We start from the raw sequence: 512 nt of genomic DNA on the forward strand, positions 1-512 counted from the left end.
GCTCTCCCCCCTCCCGCAGAGCCAGCGTGCCGCCGCGCTGGGGGTCCTCTTTGCCCTGATCATGTTGCTGATCATCTACAGCTCCGGCAGCGGGAGCGAGGTCTTCCCCTACAGCCGCCTGCGGGGCAGAGCCCGCCGGCCCCCCAACCTCAAGAAGTGGGGGGTGAAAAGCGGGTACCTGCCCGTCTGTGGGAACAAGGTACGAGCTGGGCGGCAGAGGGACCAGCCTCCACGGTGGGCACAGGATCTGGCCCTCTGTTGCCATTGAGCCAAATCATCCCCTCCAGTGGGACATTGGCTCTGCAGGGGATGGTGGTGTCTTGTCTCCTGTCCCAGCTCCCTGTCGCGTTGCGGTGACACCAAAAGTCACCTGCTCACGGCGCTTGTCACCACCAGACCTTGACTGCCCGCTGCCACCAGTGTGTCATCATCACCAGCTCCAGCCACCTCCTGGGCACCCGCCTGGGCACGGCCATTGACGGGGCCGAGTGCACCATCCGCATGAACGACGC

The 512-nt window shown here is 65.2% G+C and overlaps 1 protein-coding gene across 1 annotated transcript in view; it reads left to right on the forward strand.

Moving 5' to 3' along the window:
* The window catches only part of LOC104491140 (alpha-N-acetylgalactosaminide alpha-2,6-sialyltransferase 6-like), a gene marked incomplete at both ends in the record, with an annotated part of 551 nt that extends 352 nt beyond the window's left edge, over nucleotides 1-199 (forward strand). Inside the window, one exon of the mRNA XM_010133512.1 lies at nucleotides 20-199. Within this exon, the coding sequence (XP_010131814.1) occupies nucleotides 20-199 (180 nt within the window). The remainder of the gene's footprint in view (nucleotides 1-19) is intronic.
* Between the last annotated feature and the right edge of the window lie 313 nt (nucleotides 200-512).

This window comes from Buceros rhinoceros, unplaced genomic scaffold, assembly GCF_000710305.1.
Source record: "Buceros rhinoceros silvestris isolate BGI_N320 unplaced genomic scaffold, ASM71030v1 scaffold35843, whole genome shotgun sequence".
NCBI classification, from domain to species: domain Eukaryota; kingdom Metazoa; phylum Chordata; class Aves; order Bucerotiformes; family Bucerotidae; genus Buceros; species Buceros rhinoceros.